Source organism: Carassius auratus, chromosome 43 (genome assembly GCF_003368295.1).
Source record: "Carassius auratus strain Wakin chromosome 43, ASM336829v1, whole genome shotgun sequence".
Classification (NCBI taxonomy): Eukaryota; Metazoa; Chordata; class Actinopteri; order Cypriniformes; family Cyprinidae; genus Carassius; species Carassius auratus.
The window spans coordinates 4,020,545-4,042,285 of record NC_039285.1 but is presented as its reverse complement, the minus strand read 5'-3'; the positions used below and the strand labels follow the sequence as shown (position 1 = coordinate 4,042,285).

At 37.6% G+C, this 21,741-nt stretch overlaps 2 protein-coding genes across 7 annotated transcripts; both read left to right on the top strand.

Moving 5' to 3' along the window:
• The first annotated feature begins 887 nt into the window (after window positions 1-887).
• Window positions 888-13,305, top strand: LOC113061480 (RING finger and SPRY domain-containing protein 1-like). Its single transcript, XM_026230621.1, has 15 exons — window positions 888-1,198; window positions 2,490-2,992; window positions 4,636-4,688; window positions 6,788-6,900; window positions 7,667-7,793; window positions 8,224-8,282; window positions 8,576-8,642; window positions 8,729-8,860; window positions 9,106-9,221; window positions 9,678-9,821; window positions 10,112-10,223; window positions 10,358-10,460; window positions 10,544-10,696; window positions 10,857-10,961; window positions 12,261-13,305. Exons 2-15 carry the CDS (start codon window positions 2,640-2,642, stop codon window positions 12,355-12,357), a joined length of 1,734 nt encoding a protein of 577 aa, XP_026086406.1. The 5' UTR covers window positions 888-1,198; window positions 2,490-2,639; the 3' UTR covers window positions 12,358-13,305.
• A 1,095-nt stretch (window positions 13,306-14,400) lies between these two features.
• Window positions 14,401-20,988, top strand: LOC113061478 (nuclear receptor coactivator 5-like). Of its 6 annotated transcripts, none has more exons than XM_026230620.1 (10): window positions 14,401-14,625; window positions 14,806-14,874; window positions 15,095-15,160; window positions 15,351-15,424; window positions 15,535-15,667; window positions 17,203-17,402; window positions 18,869-19,144; window positions 19,709-19,882; window positions 20,178-20,582; window positions 20,716-20,988. In XM_026230620.1, exons 2-10 carry the CDS (start codon window positions 14,813-14,815, stop codon window positions 20,763-20,765), a joined length of 1,440 nt encoding a protein of 479 aa, XP_026086405.1. In that variant the 5' UTR covers window positions 14,401-14,625; window positions 14,806-14,812; the 3' UTR covers window positions 20,766-20,988. The 6 variants fall into 6 exon arrangements, with proteins under 6 accessions (XP_026086405.1, XP_026086403.1, XP_026086401.1 ...); XM_026230618.1 differs by having other exon boundaries at window positions 15,077-15,160; XM_026230616.1 differs by having other exon boundaries at window positions 15,074-15,160.
• The last annotated feature ends 753 nt before the right edge of the window (window positions 20,989-21,741 follow it).

Below are 21,741 nucleotides of genomic sequence, written 5' to 3'. Positions count from 1 at the left end.
TTACATAAGCCAGTTAGTTATTTAAAAATATATATTTCCAGATGACTAATATAGTCAAGAAAAGCAAACGGATTTGTGCTTGTAGATTTTGTAGCATTTATTTGTGTTGAACCCAATGAATAAATTTCAACATATCTGAAATTCCTCAAGTTTAAATTTTTATCTCTAAAATAAACATTCGCTACTTAGACACACACAAGAAAGCAAAAAAGTCTGACAAATATAGTATTTACCACTTGCATATTTGGAATTTGTTTACACAGCCCTCTCTTCAGCAGAATTTGGTTTGTTTTACTGGTTGCTGGGAGGGGTTGGGTCCAGCATCATGTGCTAGACAGAAATATGCGACAACGAATCGTTCTTGAATCACATATTTTTTTAATGAACCGACTGAACCGGTTCACAAAAACAGATTGAATGATTAAACATGAGTTGGACTGAGTCGGTCGGAACGGATCGGGCACGAGTGAGCCCAGAGAACCGAAAAGGGATAAATTAGAAAGCTAATTTAATAACTTGATTGCTTATCAACATACCAACATGGTATTGATAAATAGCATTTTATCAAAATTTGGGAAATAATTTCCAAGGAGGTGAAGCGAATGAATTATAGTGTAATTTTTTACAGTTTATATTTAGTTTCTAAAAACGAAAAACAATCTGTACTTGGACGCGACAAATTCGTCTATAATAGACACCGTTATTAAACATAAAGGGAACACAGGCTAAACAGCAATATGTGCATACAACTAGCATTCTTGGGACGTTTTTAAATTTCAACCTCTGTACTGTGATGGAGGAATTTCGTTCTGACGTTAAAGAACAGCGGAATCATTTGTTGAACCGGATCTTTGAAACGAATTGTTCAAAAGAACCATTTCGCGGAAATGATTCGGACTTCCCATCACTAACGCCACACAGAGCTCACATTGATCTCCAGATATCTCACGCTGATTCCAGACAGTTTTTATGGTTTCACTTCTCAGTCAGCCATTTACTTTCGTTCTCAAACACCGGCTGTATAAGCCTTTCTGTGTGATCGGCAAAATGTTGATTGTTAAAGCGGTTGTAGTGTGTGAGAGTACGAATCAAATCGCTGAGAAGTAAAGCACGCACACTTCCCGTGTAACGTTAGTCTTTTGTGTTCGGCCTACGGATCAGTGCTGTTGGATTTACCGAGAATCCTCCGCTTTACCGGGTGAGTAAATACTTGTCTCTGGTATATCCACATTATTTATCGATACAAGACCTGCTAGTGTATGTATAATAATGTAACGTTTTGTTAATCTCGTCGGAGGTGTGGCTAGTTATATGTTTGCTAACATTAATTTCTGACATTTATAATAAAGGCTGTGTTAAAACACACAGTAAGCTACCTATCTAGACAACATTAACGGAATTATATTCACGTCTACAGGCTTTTGTGGACATAGGCCCGTTCGGCGTTTTTAAGTCTCAAAAAATTGCTTAAGGAGACAGACAAAATGACAGCCTGAGTCACTAACGTTATTCATTTTCATCATATGAGCATTCACGAACTGAAAGTATATGGTGGCTGACGTTGTCAGTTTCCAAACATATACTTTGTATCTCCTTCTTGTGTTTCATGGAAGAAAATAAAATTTTATAAAGTTTTACATCTTTTCATTTACAGACAGACTACTCCTTTAAATGCCACCTACTTAGGCAGCTCACTCTGATTTGAGAAGCAGCCACAGAGACTCAAGTTTATTGACGCTAATTTACTGAAATGACAGCTCGTTTTTTATAAGCTTTCAGCGGCGTTGTAAACGTCAGTGATTGTGTTAAGCGTACACTAGCCATTGTTCATTCGTCTGTGTCTTGGTTATTGTGTTTTAAATCGGGTTTTTGTAGTTGTTTGGTTTGCTAGTCGTTAGTTAGCCACTGCTAACATTGACACTGCTAATCCTAGCAAGAATATTTGTTTAGTTTATATACTTAAAAACGAACCCTCTGTTGTTTTTTTGTATTTATTATACACCATTAGTAACTGAATTTATATTTAGGTTAATATCAAATTAGTCAGGTTAGTTTTTATTTTATTTTATATTAACTAGTTACAAACTTTATGCATCAAAGCAAAACATTGTACTGGAGACAAGCCCTGGATATTATTGGAACTAATGATATCATCAATAAACATTTAAATCAATAAAATATAATAATAAATAACATATTTAATGTTATTTTCATATCATAATATATTACATATGTTGTTATGAGTGAGGGACGTGACATTCAGCCAAGTATGGTGACCCATACTCAGAATTCGTGCTCTGCATTTAACTCATCCGAAGTGCACACACACAGCAGTGAACACTCACAAACCGTGAACACACACCTGGAGCAGTGGGCAACCATTTATGCTGTGGTGCCCAGGGAGCAGTAGGGGGTTATGTGTAGTGCTCAAGGGCATTGACATGTTTTCTGTCCACACTGATAATAATTTGATGCTTATTGTTTTTCAGGAGTGAAAACCTCCCAGGCTGTAAGATGTATGTGGACTGCACAATTAGCTTTGCTCGTCTGCATCTGGCTCCTGATGGTCTGCAGTAGCACAATGACCGACACGTCTACTCGACCCATACTGAGACAACTTTTAAAGTCCTTCCAATGATATGATAGTAGTCACCTGGATTGCATTCTGTGCCAGCAGGAGCCTCGTGCGGGTTCTGCGACTCACCGTAGTACAGCTGCAGTTTTGGCCCGGCCGCTCATCCGGCAGAGCCATGGGGAACAGCTGCGTGTGCAGAGAGGACAGTGATGTGGACGAGGGATCAGCCCCTCGCAGGCAGCTCAGGCGAGTGGATAACTCCGTGTCTGATCCCCCAGAGGCCAGAAGCAGCCGGCCCAGGGACCCGGTCCGACCACCCCGGCGAGGGCGTGGACCGCACGAGCCACGTCGGAAAAAACAAAACGTGGACAGTTTGGTTCTGGACACATTGGCTGTCATCAGGACTCTTGTTGACAAGTGAGTGAACATTTAATGACAAGAGGATCTGCAGAGAGTTGTTATTAAATCTGTGTAGGAATGGATCAGGCACATCGTATCAATTTCAGTTCCCTGTTTACTCACACGTCAGCAATAACATCTCTCCATCTTTGGCTAAAAGCATTGGCTTGCTGTTGAAGCACCGTTTGCATTGTGGGTTGTTTTCCAGTATTCTTGTCTACCACAGCGATGCCACACAGTCTGCAAGAGCTTTCACTTTCAAAATAAAGCAGCTTTAAATGTGCAGAGCTTATGGAGAAGCCCGGCACAGCTCTGTAATGAGCATGCCATTATTTATTTATTCATTCGTTCGCACTGCACCACATTCACTCTAATCTTAATGTATTGCCCAAGACAGCAGCTTGAGGTAACAGAGAGAATTTCATGTTTCTTTTAACATTTTGTCAGAGTCCCCAGTCACTCTTCCTCTTTGTCACATGTTCTTACACCTTCCCACACAACCGGCCTACTGCTGTCTAATGATGGATGTTCATTTTAGATGAGAAGTTGTTCTGTGTGTACATCAGATTTGGTGGCGAGGCCTGCAGTATTGCCTGGGTATTTTAAGTTTTAAGTTTATGGTCACTTTTCGAAGAGAATCTCAGATTAAAGAAAGAAATATGCAGCAGCAGCTTCACAAGAAAAGGAAATGTTTTTGTTTTGATTCCAAAGAAAAATACATAATGGGCACAAGAGGGAGTGTCAGCTTTTCTTTTCTTTTCTATTACACCTGGAATATATTATGGTGGGTCAACCACATCCTTTGACAGCCGTTTATATTCTTAAACCTGAAACCCTAGTTTTATTGTTATAGCTAAGGATAAAAAAACTCAAAATTTGCTTGACTTTTGTGGCACAGATTTAATTTTTATATACTACTCTGTCAACCAGGGGAAACATTTTATAAATATGTATGTCTGTAATGAGCATATATATCCATAACTCTTTTAATTGAAAGATTGAATCTCATAAAATCACAACATGAATCATCTACAATTTACTAACACCCAGTTTCCGTTCAGTTTCTAATTAGAACATATCCCTGTGTGACCATCACACAGCAGTCAGACACCCATGGCTGGGGGCATTAGACCTTTATCACACACTCTCTCTTTTTCTTTTTCGACCACCCTTATAACTATCTTTTCCTTGGCCTCTCTGCTTTTTGAAAACATCTCCCCTACTACCCACCCACCACTGATTTATGACTGACAAATGAACCACACCGGTGTCACAACGAAGAATAGAGGCACATTTATTTTCCCTGCCTAAGTGTCTCTAGTGGTGTTTTGATCGCACCGGGCTCGCTCTAGGAGCACCTCAAGGGATTTTGCTTTCGCTGCTTAGATTTACTGTTGCAAAATGCTTGTAAAATGGATGCATACACCCTAAAGCCAAAACAGCCCCAGCGGCAGCGGGAGTCTACCCTCCACTAGCAATCAGTCATGTGTCACACAAACACGTATTATACCATTAGGCTTTCATAACTAATGTCTAGAGCAGCCAAGGACTAAATAAGATGCTTACACCCTGGGTGTGAGGCACACAGGCAAACCTCTTCTCTATTAGGCTGCTCTACTTTTTTGCCATTAATTATTGTGTTTGTTCTTTTTGTATTTTAGTGACCAAGAGCCACCGTACTCCATGATCACACTGCATGAGATGGCAGAGACGGGTGAGTGAACGACTCACGAAATGCTGCAGGATTTCCATAAGGGGTTCAAATCTGCTATTGCGCTATATGCCAATGCAAGAAAGTTTTAATGCTCTTGTCATCCATGTGTCTCATCCAAGATTGTTCACATGTGGATTGTGGGATTCACAAACTTTCAAATGCTGGCATTCTGATTAGGAGGAGTAAACTTTGTGCACATGCAGAGGCATATACTCTTACCTATGTCACTTTTTGTATGGCTTATATGCAATTACCAATATGGATAATGGGATTACCAAATCGCACTGCGTTTTTATCGCAAGTTATGCACTTTTTCAGTTTGGCTAACTCATGACATGAGTTTGAGAATGCAGTATGTTCAGTAACAACTATCTTCCCTAACCTGTTATGAGAAGCACTTATAAACCAGCTATTGTCAACAAAGAGGAGGAGCGTTGTGCTCCCTGTGGCTTTCTGCTAAAATAAAACTTGATTGTTTCAAGTTTGAAAATTAAGAACTTTGCCATGAAGACAGCCATAAATATTAGTTGTATAATTTTACATCTGTCCTCTAAAATGAAATTATTCACAATTAGTTTTATCATAAAAATGGCAGTTAGATCGTAAATCGTACACTTCTACCACCTACTGAGGTGATTGGATTGCTATTCATCTCAAATGCATCTCCATGTCTTTTCATGATCCAGGGTATGACGTCTAAAACCCCCCTAAAATTCCTGGAGAGAATTATCTGTTAACATTCCCATTCATCTCAGTGCTTGAAATCTCAGATGCTTGAAACTGACTGACTTGGATGGTGCCATTTTTGCTTCATATAAACTCTGATTTGTTTTGAATGGATCACCTGAATTGTAAATATGACCCAAATGATCTGGAACCACAGGAGAATGACAACACTGATGGCACAATGAGAATGTGTGGAGTCACAGGCTCTTTCTCCTTGCTCCAGGGGTGTACATGAGCTGTGACATTCATTGTTGTCTACTTCACCTACTCGACTATATAAAGCTCAAAACATTGATTGTTGAGTTTTATTAAGTAAATCCTAGAATGAGTAGATACTTTTGAATGTCTGTCAGAAAACAATGTAGTTATTAGCCAAAGCAAACCAGCCGAACCTTGCCTCTCTGGTTATAGGCTTGTTTTTTTCCAACAGGGGAACAAGTGCAGCTTGCTGTGACCCTCTTGCTACTGATGAAGTATTAGGATTGTAATTTAACAGCGGAAGCTCTATTGGTATTAGTGGCGGCTGGTTTTGAAGTTTGGCTCATGCCCTGCGCTACCATTGTCATGCCGTCACTCTGTTACAGTGACTGACGTGAGTGGGTCGCAGCTTAACTGCAGCTTTAAAGTCCCTCAGAGCCTCAAGACTGCAGAAACAAACACTGGGCAGTGGGCAGTGCGCTGCTGTTTGTTTACATGCTCTTTTAGCTACAAATTCACCTTTTATATTTTTAATTAGTCATGGATGTTACCTGCAGTGAATCCAAGTGTGCCACTGTAATGTTGGCACTCTAGTCAGAGGTTGAAATTAAGCAAGGTCATATGCAGGTCGCCCGCCTGCCTCTCTTCTTATGCCATTGCCCAAGCCTCTGTGACTGTTGATTTTATTTATACATGCATCTGTTGCTCCGAGCTGAGCCTGCATGTTGTGGTTTGAGACTCTGTGGCGTCAGGTGGCTGCTAAGAGCTTCATGCAGGAGTAAACAGGTGGAAACGCTACTCTGGGCTTCAAGACTGACATCAGAACCCTCTGAAGAGCATGTGTTTAGTAGATTGCTTTTGTGTCAATTTATGTGCATTTCTGAGTATATTATCTGTAAAATAAATGTGTAATTTTACTTAGCAATTTAGTTATCTAGTTTGCTCATCATCATCATATATATAATATTGACTTTTTATAGACCATCTGCTCTCGAGATGTTGGCATTACCATTAGCACTGGGAAACACCCATATTGTTTAACCAATCATTTTCAATGTTGTTTGAATGCATTGTCATAATATTGGCTCTGTAAAAGACATGTCCCATAAACTGAACTTCTGTTTGTTCTTTTGTCATCCTCTTTTGTCTCTGTCCCTCTTTTTCTCACGCTGTAGATGATGGTTGGTTGGAAGTGGTGCAGTCTTTAATTAGGGTAATTCCTTTAGATGACCCACTAGGACCGGCTGTAATAACCCTCTTATTGGATGAATGCCCTCTGCCTACCAAAGTGAGTTCACATATTCATTAACACACAACACTGACTACCAAACTAGTTTTCCACCTCTGTTTTTGCTAATGGACAGTAATGCAGCTCTAGTTTTGCTAGCACTTTGAAAATGGGACCAACAACATTTCCCTGGTACTTGAATCTATGCTGCTTTTGAGTGGTATCCCTCTTGCTTTATTTAATTGATTCCAACAGATGCTTTTTTTTTTCACTGAAATGGTTCTTATTTCTATTTTATGTTGATACCAAGATAAAATCTTGGTATAATTTCTGTTATTCTTCATAATTGCGGTCAAAATCATGCTTAACTGAGCATTAAGATTCATGATTAAGGTATTATGATGTTATGCAACTGTTTTTTGTACTGATTCAAGATTAATTGTTCGTTAATGTCCTCTTTTGGTTTGGGTCCTTCAAATTCCAAATATAAAAAAATGTGTTAAATTATATGAAGAATCTTTGTGTATATACATATTGTTATCTTCAAATGCTCTACTTAAAGTTTAAAGTCATTATGTTTTTTAGCACTTAGAAATGAATATTTTTATTCAGAAATGATGTCAAAAGTGACAACCTTGTGGAAAATATGTTAAGTATCAGTCAAAATATGTTATTGCTTCTGATGCTTTTTTTTTTTAGTTTTGAGGAAATGCTGCTAATATTAAGGCGAAGGAGCAGTTTTCTGTGTGTAGTTGTTTCCGTGTTCAGTGCATTATTTTCTGACCCATTACAAAGTCAGTCATTGATGAAGAGTTTGTTTTGTAAGGATGCTCTTCAGAAGTTGTCAGACATGTTAAATCTGAGTGCTGCTGTGGCGCGTCAGGATGCCCTCATCCCAGCCAAACACCGCAACACCACAGCAGTCCTGGGCTGTCTGGCGGAGAAACTGGCTGGTAAGGAACATGCATACACACACATAGTGTACACACACACACATATATATATATATATATATATATATATATATATATATATATATATATATATATATATATATATATATATATATATATATATATATATGCGCATCCGGTTTTTTTATGGCATATTTGCAAAAGTCTGTTCCTCTAAAGCTAAAGAGCTGAGTTTGCAGTCTGTGAAGACCTGTCATGACTGTGAATGCTGTAGGCTCCCTCAGAGGCCTGTGATTTGACAGCTCTGCTGAGGCTGCAACAAACACACACACACACACACACACACACATACTGACCAGTTCTCTCAGTTTGTAGATATCTGCTTCTGTTTTTAAGGTCAGACACATTGCCCAAAGGAATAATTTGTATAAATCTGGAGTACTTCATCTTTTCACTCTTCTGTCTACAGGTCCAGCGAGCATTGCGCTCCTCAGCCCTGGAACTCTGGAGTACTTACTTGAGAGTTTGGTAAGAATGCTGCGTGGTTTTATTAAACATACAGACTAACACGGTGTTTCTTAAAGAGGTCACATCATGTTTCCTTCCTCTTTTGAAGTGATAGTTCAAATTGCTGCATAGATTTACTCTATTCTCAATGCAAATCTTCCTCCCCAGTATTCTTAGAATATTACGAAATATATGTGAAATATCCCAGTTTGGTGATCATTTTAACTCTTTTTATACTAATGCTTTGGTTTTGCACAATCAGTTGTACTAAAGCTGGTGTTACAGCCATTAAAGTGGTCTTGATGTTCTTCTAGAGTTCTGAGGCCCATCCCACTGTCATGCTGTTTGCTCTCATCGCTTTAGAGAAGTTCTCACAAACCAGTAAGTCTTAACTGGTCTCGGCTCAGAATGTTCAATCAGAAGAGTCTCAGAAAGTTACTTTGAATGACAGCCTGTCTTTATCTCAGGTGAAAACAAGTTAACAGTGTCGGAATCGTGCATCAGTAAGCGTTTGTCTGATCTGGAGTGTTGGGCAGATCATCCAGACTACCTGAAGCGTCAAGTGGGCTTTTGTGCCCAGTGGAGCCTTGATAACCTCTGTGAGTATCTTCCACTACTGTTACTGAGACTTTTTAAATGAAGAACGACCTAGAAAAAAAATATTTCCCAAAGAATGTGAAATTCTTTCAATCCATTTTTTTTGGTCTTCATTGATTTCACTTTCTGTGGAATATGGAACAACTGTTTTGTAATTTGTGATGATTTTGTCAGTTTAAGTCAAATGTTAAGATTGCACATTGTGTCTCGCTGATAATTTTATCTTTGGTCACCCTTTGGCCTGTAGTCATTAAAGAGGGGCGCCAGTATACCTATGAGAAGGTCAACTTAAACAACATCAACGCCATGCTGAACAGTAATGACGTCAGCGAATATCTCAAGATCTCTCCTACTGGACTGGAGGTGAGAGACAAACTATTATTATGATTGTGGGTAAAATGCAGCAAAATGGTTTTAAGATAATGTAAGATGCGATCAACAGAACTGAACTACACACTTATTGGTAGATAAAAGACATTTATTTAAGGCTCTTTCAAAATGCGAATAAAGAAATAAGTGAAAACCAAACATGTACACACAAGGCATGAGGAATGTTGTAGAGATATGAAAGATTTAGATTTTGTGGAAATCTAAAGAATTCTGTGCAATTCTGCTGTTTCACTTCCAGTTAGGCCACTCTATAAACAAAACATATTTTCATACTTCTTTGAATGGTTCACAAACATCTCATAAAGTTCTATGCATGCTATAACCTTTTTACCTTTTGTGGAAGAATAGCTAGTTGTAACCATAAAAAACAAAATATTGTGATTAGTGCAAACAATTGATGTCTAACGTGACCTGGCTTTCTCTTATTAGGCACGGTGTGATGCATCATCATTTGAGAGCGTCCGCTGTACATTCTGTGTGGATTCAGGAGTTTGGTACTATGAAGTCACGGCCATCACCTCCGGCGTCATGCAGATTGGCTGGGCAACCAAGGACAGCAAGTTTCTTAACCATGTGTGTTTCTGGTTATGTTTAGATATTTGTGCTTTCTCTTATTATAGTATGTTCTTATATTTACATGAAGAGTACAGTGTTTATGTGAACACCCCTGATATTTTACAAGTGATATACAGAGTCCTGATATTGTAATGACTATGAATTTGATATGCGTTACTTATTAAGAAATTTGGGGTCATATGTTATACATTTTTTTAGGTATATATTTAAAACAAGCTAATTGTTCTCTCACATGAGTGAATAAATCAACTCGAGTCTCAGTAGTGAGAACATGTTTGTTTGTACAGGAGGGTTATGGAATTGGAGATGATGAGTATTCATGTGCGTATGATGGCTGCAGGCAGCTGATCTGGTACAACGCTCGCAGTAAACCTCACTCCCACCCCTGCTGGAAAGAAGGTTTGTGCAGAGCATCCTGTTCAGCACCCAAGTTCTTCAATTATGTGATGGTTTCCTACATTTAGTGTATTTCATCCATTTGGGAAAAAAAACTTTTGCAAAGTTTTATACTAAGCGTTCTCTGGGCTTTCTAGGTGATGCCATAGGATTCCTACTGGACCTCAGTAAGAAGCAGATGATTTTCTATCTAAACGGAATCCAGCTGCCTCCTGAGAAGCAGGTGTTCTCCTCCGCCACGTAAGCAAAGCTCACTTCCTCCACCAAAAACAAATGCAAAAAAAAAAGAAGTTTTTTTTAAAACTTGCTTTACCTTGTCTTAGATCTGGCTTCTTTGCCGCAGCCAGTTTCATGTCCTACCAACAGTGTGAGTTCAACTTCGGAGCCAAGCCCTTCCGCCATCCCCCCTCCATCAAATTCAACACATTTAATGAGTTTGCCTCACTCGCATCAGATGAGAAAATCATTTTGCCCAGGTTCGCTCCATTTATTCAATTTCTTTACACAGGGCCAAGTGTTAATGACTGCTATGTGGATGTGAATAATGCATTAGTTATCACCTAAAGCAGGTGACTCATACCATTCATGCCAGAAAGAGAGCACATAAAATTGTTCTTTCTCTGTCTATTATTTCAGACACAGGCGCCTAGCTTTGCTCAAGCAAGTTAGCATCAGAGATAACTGCTGCACCCTCTGCTGTGACCAGATGGCAGACACTGAACTGAGACCCTGTTTGCACAGGTACAAAGTTCAACATACAGAGTCAGTGTTTACACCATTGGGTTTATGGGTTAAGGCAGCAGTCCCCAACCCCCCTGCCGCGGACTGGTACCGGTCCGTGCGTCATTTGGTACCGGGCCACACAAGAAAGAATAAATAACTTACATTAAAGCTGCATTTGGTAACTTTTGGCGCTCGCGTCTGGCGGAAGAACATTGTAGCCGGAGCTACTTCTATCTATGGCGAGTCACGCAGGTACTGGGCAGGTACCGACCCCAACCAGACTAAAATAGTCCGAATATAAACACTTATTGTAGGTGTACCATAGTGATTAAGGATAAGACAAAAACACAGTTTGGAAAATGGATTCATGATGTACTTGCTCATTATATATTATTCATTTTATGTTGGCGCGATGTTACGAGGACGCTGCTAATAAAGTTGCATGCGAATACACAGTGGATTCATGTTTATTATTATATTTACAATATACCACAGTTTTTATGCCAGTCGTATCATTTTATTTTGTATTTATGCTTCACACCTTAATGCCCGGTCCGTAAAAATATCGTCTGACATTAAACCAGTCCTTGGTGCTAAAAAGGTTGGGGACCGCTGGGTTAAGGGATGTGACTGGAGGCTCAAGAAAGCAGGAGTGTTGTGCTTGGCTGAATTGGAGTCCATAAGAGAATTAAGCCAAAACGTGCGAAGATTATAAAACTGTTTCATTGGTGTTTTATTCATTAATTTTCATAGTAACATGCTATTTATTGTTATATTGCCTTTCACAGTTGCAAGTTGCCAATCATTGATCATTAACTGTGACATAAGAAGCCTAGAGTGGTACAGTAACCATGAGCTACAAGGTTTAGTTTGATGCCAGCATCTTGTAACTTTACATGTTCTTGTACCTTTTATCTTCTTGTTTCCAGTATTACAATTATATCATATATTTGTGTGCTGCTGACATGCCATTAAATAATTTTTGTCTAAAGAAGTATAAAGTTCACAGCATTATAACATACTCGTTTTGAGAATTGTTAAAGATTAAATTGATCAGTTATTAAGTTTTTTTTTTTTTAAAGATCGTCTTAAGTGACAATGCATTGGATGATGGCAACTGTGATCTAAATAAAAGAAATTAGCATGTACAATGAAATAATGGTGCCATGCTTCCTTATAAATATGTCCCAAATATTTAAAATACATTAACACGGGAGAAAACTGCTCATCAAGTGATTACATATTGTTGTTTACTGTTAGCTCAACTCTTTGTGCTGAACGATAAAGTCAACTTCTGTGTCTCTGTCTTGTCTTCAGTGGGATTTGTATGGAGTGTGCCTTACAGCTGGAAACGTGCCCACTGTGTCGCCAAGACATCAAGACAAGAGTCAGACTCATTTCCCACGTCTCCTGACATCAGCCCACCAACCCTAGATGTGGACTATCCCCTTCAAGCTTCCATACTGTCCAGTCCCCTCTGTCTGAGAGATCAACCTGACCAATCAAATCATGATGCTGTCTCAGGATTGGATGTGGCAGCGTGGACCTTTGACGGATGGAGAAGACCCTCCTTAAAACTGGAGGGAAGAACAGAAAGAAAGAAAACTGCACTGTTGCACTCCAAGGAGGCCCTAGTCTCAGGGCTATTGAGGAAACCAGGAGATTTAAAGGCTTCTGGGAATTTTTAATCTGCATTTCCAGGAACAGATCAAATATGGAACACATGCATCTAATACATACTGCTCTGTCTTTGAGTCTCTCCCCTCAAACTCTGGTCTGCTGTGTGTCTCTGTTCAGATGTGTTAAATGTATATGTGACTTCATTTTTTTTTTCTTTTCTTTTCTTTTTTTTTTTTCAAGTTAGTCTCTGCAGGAAATGTCACCAGTCGCTTAACCACTTTGTTTCCTCTTAATGTTCATGCCTGCCTCAGAAAACCCATTATTCTTGATTGTACTTGAATCTGTTCTGGGTTGATTGCCTCATATTCTGAATATGATTTCAAAATGTCTTGATGAATCAAGACACTGTGATTTTTAAATAGTATTTTATATTGATGTATGATGCAGAGTCCATTTAGAAATAAATGAAGCCAAATTACATTAGATAAAATGACAGAACTGAGTGAGGGTTGATTCAATCAGACTGCAAGGCATCCCTTAAATGAGGTTCGGGGGAAATTTCATGTGTTTTCTGCCATGGTTAATGCACATATCAGTGTCCTAATGCTGCTGTCGCTAAATGTGAACTTTCTGAAGCAGTTCCAGAGACTTAAATCTCCAAAGATAAGAGAGTATGATTGAATTAAGAATCTTTCTTTTTCTGAATTGTGGTGTTTGTAATAAATGTCTGTTTTATGTGTTGCACAGACTTTATCTGACATTATTTACTCCTTTCAACTGTGATTTACCCGAATTCCAAAATTCCAAGATCTGTGGAGAATTGCATTTTTGCCTAAACAAAAATGCCTCATAGTCCATAGCATGCTCACCTAACAATTTAAGACTACCATCTTCACATAATATCAAGAGTGCAAAAATAAAATGGTAAAGCTTACTTTTTTTGTACATCCTAATTAAGATTTAAAAGCCGCAATTTTATGAGATAAAATTGCAGTTACAGAATATAAAATTACAATTGTATGATATTGATCTTGTAATTGAAAGCTTAAAATCTCACAATTATGACTTTCAGCTTCACAAAAAGAAAACGTTTTTTTTTTTTTTACTCTGACAGATATAAACGGGGAACAATATATACAACAATATATATTGGTGACTCAAATATTTGACTATTCCTCAGAAGCCTTTTTTTATGCTTCATTTGAACATTCAGTTTAAGCTTTGGTACAACAGTTATAACACTAATTATAAATAACAGCAATAGAGAGAATAAAAAGCAAACATGAACAGCCAATACCATATCTAAAAATAGAAACATAATGATAAAGTAAAGAGAAAGAAGAGGGCATTATACAGAATGATAAAAATGATACAAATTTGTTGGCTGTGCAAATTGTACAGGTTCTGAGTGCTTTCTTGTTCAGCTAAACTGAAATTGTAAGTAAATTATTTTTGATCTCTTGTAAAAAATACTACAAAAATAGGTGTACGATTTGAAAATGTACATTTATGAGTATAGTTATATCTTTATTACAAAACAGGCATTGGGATCCGCTTCAAAAAAATCCATTCATTGAAAATGTCAGGGCCCGATTGCATAAAGCACCTTAAGTGTAGGCCTAACTTTCCTTTAAGATCGACCTTAAGTTTCCCATAAGGGCGTTGAATAAAATATCTCTTAAATCTTACTTAAGGGTTTCTTTAGGTGAAACGTCATAACCCTTAGAATTTCTCTTAAGAATCGATTAAAACCGACTGTCATTTTCAGGAGCCTCATCCTGAGGAGGCTGGGCAGTGACGTCACTTTCGTTGTAGTTTGTCTTCCCGTCCGTTAGGAGGCGCCACATGCTTCCGCAAATACTCTCGTTCAGGAAGTCAGATCGAGCGTGCAGCTGGTCTTTTGCCGCAAACAGTAACTGGGATTAATGCTTATTTTCCAATTTTATTTTAGTATGTACTGATCTCGTCAGAGATGAAATAACCTATGAGCAAATTCATCAGTTTATCACGATTCACAGAGCAACGGGAATTTAACGTCAACTGAATATCTAACGTTACGCAGGTAGGAGGGGCTTCACATCAGCTTGAGTGTTTTCATAACAATAATTTAGCAAATGTCGCGGATATTTAACATTGTTTTAACTAGTTTTTTTAAACAATGGTTGCGCACATTCATAATTTCATGTGCAACCAAAACTTATTTGTCTTGTTTCCTGCGATATTAAGTTTGCCGTTCATTTAGAAGTCAAATGTCGTCGTGGTCGAAGAAAGCTGGAGGCAGACGACCGCCACCAAAACACAGCGGAGGAAGGTTTGTGACACATCTGTAAATTAGTGACTGCGTTTCAAAAGACTGGGAGCTACTGCTTAAATATGTTTGGAACATTCGAAGAATTAATATGACGCTTTCAAGTCCTGTCTTGTTAAACAACTCAATAGGGTTTAACACACAGCCTAAGTTTTATATTTCTTATGTTATGTTTATCATAATCATGTTGATTTACTCCAAGCAGTGTCTCAAATCCTCCCAGATCTTTTCGAAGAACACCATATCCGATGAGGGAGGACAGAAAAGATGATCATCCAGAAACTGAGAGGTAACGTTCCATTGAATATGACAAAAGAGATGAGTGTTTATTTTTATAGTCAACAAAGTGCAACAGCATTGATCTTTTTCCAGATTTAAATCTACATTTTTTGATACCTGTTTCTCTCTTCTTTGGTTGTGAATTATTATGCATCTAAAATCTAAACCCCTTTCCCCACCGATCTTCCTTCATTTTGCAGCTTTGAAAGTTTAGATGAAGGGATTGACTACTCTGGCACTGCAGACTATGAGCATTCACCACATCAGTCAACTGGTAGGATTTTTTTGTGTGTAGTAAACATCTTGGTTTCTCACTGCTGCAGTTGCGGCAATTATGAGAACTCTTTGTGGAGCCACTTATTCATGTAAATGTGTTTGTAACAGCTGGTTCACCTGAAGAATATGATGCATCGCTTCAACGCAGTGCCATATACGAGAGGTTCTTCCAGCAGCTACATGGAGATGGTGCTAAACAGCCTGCAGACTGTGTCGTCCTGTCCGTGAACAACCAGAATGTGTGCGTATATACTGCTGGTAGCAGTAAAAATCTGTTGCATTAAATGTTTTTATTGGGTCAAACTTGCTTTCTGTTTTAAATAGAAATGCATTTTGCAGACTTTAGGTCATAAATTTGCATGTAGTAAAAAAAAATATGGGACTCATTTACTTACATTTAGTGTGATACTGTTAGATTTCTGAAAATTCTCTGTTGTGTGAAACTGCCTCGTTATTGCTAAAAGTTAGACTGACAAGGTTCGTCAGGTTTAAGATCAAGAATCCGTATGTATCCAAAATCATCCTTGATGGTTAAAATAATGAATTCTGATGGGTATTTTATATTACAAATAATCCAAAATCTTTAAAAGGAATTAAATATGCCTTCAAGGGGAAAACAAAAACAACAAAAAAATGTGCAGTATTCTAAATGTTCAAGATGGGGGTCTTAGAGGCCTCTAATGATTTAAAGTTTAAATGTAATCTAATCAAATGTTTCTATTCCACATATCTAAAAAAGAGAAATAATAAAGGACCTTTAAAATGTTTCCAGAAACGTTGAATATACGTTTTTCAAAATTAGTTAGGTCTCAAGCATAAAAGAGTGTTTTTCTAAGCAATAAGCTGAATTAGTTTTGTTTTTTTTGTCCCCCACACATGACTGATTTATTTGTATTCTGTATATTTTCATCCTGCTAAAAACACTTTAATTGAAAGAATAAGTATGTCCAAAAAACTGAGATTTTAATCACATTCCTTGTTTATTTAGCCAGCTATATAAGAGCTTCTTTAAGAAGTTGTGATATTCAAAATGTTCAGTAATCAAAGCCATATTTCAAAAAAACAAAAAAAAATTAAACCAAAACAATCATTAAAATATGAAAAACACAAAGAATGCTATTATTAAAACAGTGAATTCAACTTAGAAATTGAACATTTAAATATAGGTTGACTGCAAACTCATACTTCTGTTTTTATTAATACACAATGAATATGACCCAAACAAAAAATAAAACATTGTAAAATGGATCTTAATAAAACGTGAAACACTTCGATGAACACATTTATGACAAGATCATCCAGTTAAAAGATCTTGTCATAAATGTGTTCATCGAAGTGTTTCACGTTTTATTAAGATCCATTTTACAATGTTTTAATTTACAACTTTTTGGTAAAACATTTATACATGTTTTTTTATAATATCTAAACCCTATTAAATTTGTGTGAAGTTCTATTATTATTAATATTAAACTGTAACTTTTATTTACAGTTTATATATTTAAACGTAACATTTATAACTTTTTATCTCCTTTGAGAAGACTGATGCCTCACGCAAAAGCATTTATTTGGCTAAGATAATTGTAACCAGTTAATTTTCAACTATTTTCTAATATTCAATTCACTTTGAAAATGCTATTTGTGTTGGTTTATTCATTTGTGTAGTGTATTAAAACTTGACCCTTTCATTACTGCATACACAAACGAGGCCAACCCCAGCACCTCATGCCCTCAATAACATGGTGCTCAATAACAAGATCTCTTCTTCTTCTTTCAAAGGGATTACCCCAAATCGATAGGCCAGTGTTTGCAGGAACGCGGCCTCTCGGTGGAAATGCTTTACCTGCAGGTGGAATCTGGCCTGACGCGGGCCCTCCAAGATGTCCGCTCCGACGGTTCCCCCTTATGTATTCTCGTCGAGCAGACTAATGTAACTCTCTCCTCGTGCACAGTAATCATATTTTCAGAGTCCCTCAAAAGTAAGTCCCGACTCCCACAATCTATCTCCCAAAAATAAAAATAATTGTACAAATTTAAACAATAGTTAAAAAACCTTAAACAGCCTTGACTTGGTGGTGGGCATTTTATTTTACTTTTGATCATATAATGAACAAAACCTTAACATTATTCTGTGATTGCACCTAAAGACATACATTTATCTTTTCTGAAAATATACCTAAAAAACATTCAACAATTGCAAAAACTTTCAGAACAGTCTAAAAGGAGAATTCATTTATATTAACCTCAAATACAATGTAAGGGCTGCAAGCAAGCAACCTTTATCTTTGTGTATAAACCTGGTTTCTGGGATCTATTTACTAACATTTGAAATATAGAAAACAAAAAAATGTCACTCTCTAAGTTTTTTTTATTATTATTTATTGCATTGTGGACACACAATTCACATGCCTCCAAATTAAACCGTATAATAGCTTGTAATTTTGCAACAATTTAGTTTGATTGTTTTACACTTTTTTTCATAAAATATCAACAGTTTTGAGTGGTCAGAATAAATTAGCCATAATTGATCAAAAAAAAAAAAAAATACATAATTATTATAATAGATTTGTGTACAATAGTTTTTCCAATCTACATTTTTTAAAATGTTTGCACCATTTAAAGCCAAGCAAAAATGAATCAATGTAGTGCAAGTCATAACCCCCCCCCCCCCCCAAAGAAAAACATCTAAAAAATGGTGATTTTGACCCTCAGCATCACATTAAAATAGATGAAATGCCCTCAACAAAAGACCTGCTTTAATTAACTTTTTCTTAAAATCCATTATTTTATTGAATGTCCACCACTTAATTAAAAAAACTTCAATATTAAAATAGTTCAGATGTTTAATATAATTACTAAAGCTTTTATTCCTATAAAACCTCACCTTAACAAAAAGTTATCTTAAAGCTGAAATACACTTTTTAAAACACTAGGCATCATGTTAATGGATACACAGAAAAACTGAACACACACTTAACAACTAGAACTGGATAACACACCACTAGACTTTCAAGTCTAAAAAACAAACCCACAGAACAAACTTATGCAAAAACGTAAGTCCTATTTTAAACATGTTAAATTATTTTAAATTTTCGGAATGTACGAATTTGCTATTGCACAATGTCACATGTAAAAAGTGAATGCATATGGAAGTATAAAACAATTGTACCATGCACAATTCCTTCGTCACATTAAAATGTGTAAAAAACTATTTTAAAAGCAATCTTAAATAAACTTCAACTTCAAGTGTGCTCATGAATGTGTCCTTTGAGTGCATAGTGAGTTTTAATGTGGTAATTGGGTTAAGCAGTAGTTGCCAGACTGCAGTGTGTTGCTGATGAGGTAGAACTCTTGTGCACACTGCTTCGACTGCAGTTGCTCACACTGAGCACCATATGTAACCCCCTTCCCTCCTCTGGCTGACCCTTCCTCTGCCTCTCCACAGTTCATCGAAATATGCCCAAAGAACAGGCCTTGGAGTTTGTGATTGTGGAGTTCAGGCGCTTGAGCGGTTCACGACGGGTGCTGGACCCCACAGAGGCTGCGGCACGGGCGGCTGAGCTGACGGAGGACTACCTGGAGCGCAGCAAGCTGGAGCACCACACTGTTCCCTCTGCCACCCGCCACCTGCTCTTTCTCCTGGCCGAAGGTTTGCACCTGTACCCAGAGGAGCTCAACACACTGGCGGAGTATCTTCAAAACCGCCAAGACCATCTGCAAGGTGAACATGCTTCCATGTCCTGGCCTAGTTACATTCATGTAGTGCTCTCTTTATAAGTGATTCTTAATTCTCATCATTATGATACATTTTAATATGTGGTATAATTAAATGATCTCAAATTAGATTTATGTATGATCAATACAATTCTAAATGAATGCACAAAACAAAAAGCAGTGATGGTAGCGCTGCTGCGGGGGTGATTCTAATACAATGGTTGAGGGAGTCCTATAAGATCAAATGGGAATTCCCCACCATTGTAGAAGTTTATGACTATGACAACTTTTGCTTGTGAGATCCCCAGAATTATGAAAAAGGTACGTCTAGCCCAATGTTTCAATTTAAAATATATATAAAAAATAAAGTAATTATACATGTAATTATATATGAGGTTATTTAAACTATTACATTATTTGAATATTTATACTTTCTATATATATATGTGTGTGTGTGTGTGTGTGTGTGTGTGTGTATATATATATATATATATAAATATTTCATGCTATACCCCAAAATATCTATTATATATAATTAAACCTTTAAAATATCCGTTCTTTTTCTCTCCAGTATCTTCAGCAGAGGTGGGCAGTGATGTTGCTCCTGTAATAAACAGCCTGCCTCCAGGGTTAGGAAAGCCCCCACCACTTCTGCCTGCTGGGTCTGGACCACCACCAAGAGAGCAGGCAAACCTGCCCTCGGGGTCAGGAGGTACACCCCCGGGACATCACATGGGATTGCAAGGTTTGTTTCATATATATATATTAGGGCTGCACAATAAATCGCATGTGATTGTCATGTGCACCTTGTCAGTAAAGCCGGTTCTGTGATTAGTAGTATATCTCCATCACGTGCATTCAGATGCAGCGCCAGTTACTACACAGAGCTGTAGTTCGCTGACAAGCACAGATGAATCTCATTCAATGCGTTGCTTGTTAGCTTGTTATAATTTTTTACTTTAAGATAAAATTATTCATTACATTAATTTGTCTAATCTGTTTATGATGCTTATTTAATGCAATATTCCCTCTGTTTCCAGGCTCGTACCCTAAGACGAAACCACCTCCTTTGCTTTCAATGCAAAATCTAAAGCCACCTTCCCACAGATCAACTGGCCCTCATAATCTTTTACCCTCTCGGGCTTCTTTGGTCTCACACGGTTCTTCATTTAGTTCCCCGTCTAGAGGTCCAGCAGCCCCTCATAGTCTTGACAAGCCCCAACCTCTGCTTGGCCCAGCACCTACACATGGGCCAACGTCCACCCGTGGCCCTCTACTTGATACGCCTCTTGGTTTCCCGTCCTCTAGAGGACTGTTGCAGCATCCGGGGGCACATTCATCACGAGGACCACCATTGATTAGTGGACCCCCACCGCAGAATGGACCCCGGGGTCCTAGAGCACCACCACCTTCACTCAGGAGCCTTCATATGGGAGCCCCAACCGGTCAGCATCTTCTCATGAAGTTCTAGTTATAATCGCTATTTAGAGTACTATAGCTACGGAAGGATCTGTCACTAATTTTTCCTTTTTTCTTTTGGATCCAATTGTTTATATTATTTTTTTTGTCCATCTTCAGGTCCACGGCCTCCACGACGCCTGCTCCCTGGATTCTCTCAGGACATCTGATTAAATCAGAGGCCAATATTGCCACTTAGTACACTTGATACATTCTGAACAAGCAGTTTAGTGTTTTATATTTTTTTAGGAATTTGCCTTCTGTGTTTTCTTTAGGGATCCCTTGAGATGTTTAAAGATTATACTGGTATGGAAATAAACCACAGTGGTGTTCTCTTGATTTCCACAGGTGTATGCTAATTTTTTTAAATAAATATAAAAAATGTCAGTGGCATGAATGTGCAAGAGATATCTTTAAATATCACTGTTCTCTATACAATCACTGAATATATTTCAAATACAATTTTTGGTGTGAGGTAATAATATGAGACTATTCAGATTTTAGGCAGATTGTAGAAGATTGCAGAGCTTGAATAGACAAGATATATTAAAAACCTTTTGTATCCACTGAAGAAAGTTCCACTTCCAATTTATTTAAAAAATCTAAAAACAAAACATAAATTAGACGTGTGTGTGTGTGTGTATATATATATAAATATAATATAATATATACTGTGTGCACAATTATTAGGCAAGTTGCATTTCTGGGGATTAATTTTGTTATTGTACAACTACAGTGCTCTTGGTCAATCCAAAGTCTTAACAAACCCGAACATTTAAGTAGTAAAAGTGAAGTTTTGGCGTCCTTAAGAGAATATCTACATGTACACCATTATTAGGCAACTATTAGTGTGCAGAATTATGCAACTAAATGAAAAACAAAGATTTTCCCATCTCGCTTGTTTATTTTCACCTGTTAAAGTGAGAATAATAAACTCCATTTACAAATGAACATTTCTGAAATTTCAAAAAGAAACCTCAGTGACAGCCACCCTTCTTTTCGATAACAGTCACAAGCCTTCCACTCACGGAGTTGGTCAGTTTCTTGATCTGGTCAGAATCAACTTTTTGTGCAACCGCAACCACAGTCTCCCAGACACTGTTCAGAGAGGTCTACTGTTTACCTTCACTGTAAATTTCCTGCTTA